Source organism: Benincasa hispida, unplaced genomic scaffold, assembly GCF_009727055.1.
Source record: "Benincasa hispida cultivar B227 unplaced genomic scaffold, ASM972705v1 Contig637, whole genome shotgun sequence".
NCBI classification, from domain to species: domain Eukaryota; kingdom Viridiplantae; phylum Streptophyta; class Magnoliopsida; order Cucurbitales; family Cucurbitaceae; genus Benincasa; species Benincasa hispida.
The window spans coordinates 129,341-131,594 of record NW_024064988.1 but is presented as its reverse complement, the minus strand read 5'-3'; the positions used below and the strand labels follow the sequence as shown (position 1 = coordinate 131,594).

General features: G+C 37.3%; 1 protein-coding gene across 1 annotated transcript; it reads right to left on the bottom strand.

Annotated features, from left to right (window-relative positions):
• Window positions 1-290: 290 nt before the first annotated feature.
• On the bottom strand, window positions 291-1,782 carry LOC120069862 (transcription factor TCP10-like). Its single transcript, XM_039021677.1, has one exon. The coding sequence runs from the start codon at window positions 1,372-1,374 to the stop codon at window positions 742-744; it is 633 nt and encodes a 210-aa protein (XP_038877605.1). The 5' UTR covers window positions 1,375-1,782; the 3' UTR covers window positions 291-741.
• Between the last annotated feature and the right edge of the window lie 472 nt (window positions 1,783-2,254).

The following is a 2,254-nucleotide window of genomic DNA, read 5'->3' as shown; positions in this document are numbered from 1 at the left end:
GCAAACGAGGTGGTGACTTGTGATTGTCCCCAAATTTCTCATTCAACATTAGTCAATATATATATATATATTATTATTATATATTATATATATATATATATATATATATATATATATAATATATATATATATATATATTTAGAGCAATGATTAGATATAACATAGGCTACAATAACTCATATGTTCCCAACTTCTTTACTATAAAAAAGAAATTAGAAAAAAGATTAATTTTTTTAAATAAAATTGATACATGAAAGTGCTATATTTTGGAGGCACAAAATAGATACATCTCACGAGAACCCAAATTTTTTTCCTTTTAAGTGTAGCCAAATATAGAACACCCTACACGTACGAAGTAAACCCCTTTTTCGTTTGTTACTAAAAAAAAATCTGTTTCAATAAAAACAAATAAAAAGTTTAGCAATTTAAATCATAAATACTTCAACTAAATTTGAATTAACAATTACATTCTCCATAATCATATTAGTAATTTTCGAATTGGAATAAATCATATCTACGGGCGATAATTCGGAGACGACGAATGAGTCCCCAAACGACGCCGTCTTTCCCGCCTTCACCTCGAAATCTGCGACGGCGTATGCAACTCCGATGACCCATCAAATCGGCCGCCGAGAACCGACGGCTGTCGATTCTGACTTCTCCAATCACGAATCGGCAGCGAATGCCCCAAACTGGCCTGAAGCGACACCCTCTGGGAAAACGCCGCTGCCGAATTTTTCCCTAACAATGGCTGCTGCAGCCACAGTCCAGCATCTTCTCCTTCTTACTCGCCGGAATCGAATCAGCAATGAGCCGTTGGTCATTCGCCGTCGAATGACTTCCATCTTCCTCCGATGGAATTACGCGAGAATCATGGAAGTTATGGAGAGAAAGAGCAAGATCTCGAACCGGATCAGTAGGCCGCGAAATCAAATTCACCGGATAGCCCTGGAAATTAGTGGACACAGTGGCAGAGCTCATCGGAAATAAAGATTCTGGTGGCGGAGCGAAGTTTCCGGTGGCGGATTGCAACTGCAACTGGAAACCAAATTCAGGGGAATCTGTTTCCCCTGTTTTGGGATTTGAGTCTGTTAAGCCGCTGACAATGGGGAAATAAGGGGGAAGTTCTTTAAGCTTATCAATGGCGAATTTAGCCTTCTTGATTAGCCAATCGACGGCTTTACTGGGCCGATCGTAACCCAATCGGTCCTGCACATCGTAGAATCGGATGGCGGTGTGAGCCGACAATCTGACACGGCGGTCACGAGGACCTTTGGCGGTGAAGACCTTACTATGACGGTCTTTCCTGCCGGTGGACCGAAGGATATGGCCGCCTTGGACTGGAACAATCTCGCCGCCGGTGCTGGTCTTCATTTTCCGGCGGATAATGGGCGGAGATTCATGAAATAGGGAATTTTGAATAGAGGGTGTTTATGAAATTCGATTCTTTCTTATCTTCTGATTGTCACAAAAAGATGGAAACATCAGAATCAAATGGGAGGGACCATTGGTAGAATTGGAGGAATTAAATGTGGAAGTTTGTGAAGAAAGGGAAGAATCAAACCTTGAGAGTAGTGGAGATGAGAACTTGTGACTGACACTGACATTGTCCAGTCTTTGGTTGCGGCTAATAAATGGGAGCGGATTCCATCCGAGAAAGAGTCTTAGATTTCAATGTTTGATAGTGTAGAATTGTTTATCATGTTAATTAAAGTTGATCTTGTTTAATCATTTTTGAGATTCTAGCCTTTGTAAAAAATTAGGAAAATTTTTTATGGTTGTGATAGCACGAGAACATGAATGAACTCGATTTCACTCGAGTAGTGAAGAGTTTGAATATTCCAATTGAGATTGTGTTGATAGGTTTAGTTTCTTATAGATGATATTACTAATGCTCTTGGATAGTATGTACCATTGTATGTTACTAGTGTTTTTAATTTGTTGAATGTTATATCGAGCTATTAGTTTGGCAAATTTATAATTTTCATTTAAAATATAAGATTATAAACATGATGGGTTGATAGGCTTATAAAATATTGTACTAGTGCTTTTAACTTCACTTGTCTATTTCTTTCATTTTGAGCTATCAATTTGATGTTTTCACAATATTATGTTTAAAATATAAGATTACAAATGCAAAGGGTAGATTGACCTATAAAAGATACTGTTAATGCTTTTAATATTTATTGGATGACCACTAAAAATAATGATTACCATATTATGGAAAATTAGTTATGGTAAATTGATTAAATAA

Bases quoted from the DNA above. Each gene is read 5' to 3' on its own strand.
- LOC120069862 (XM_039021677.1), bottom strand. From the start codon at position 1,374: ATGAAGACCAGCACCGGCGGCGAGATTGTTCCAGTCCAAGGCGGCCAT.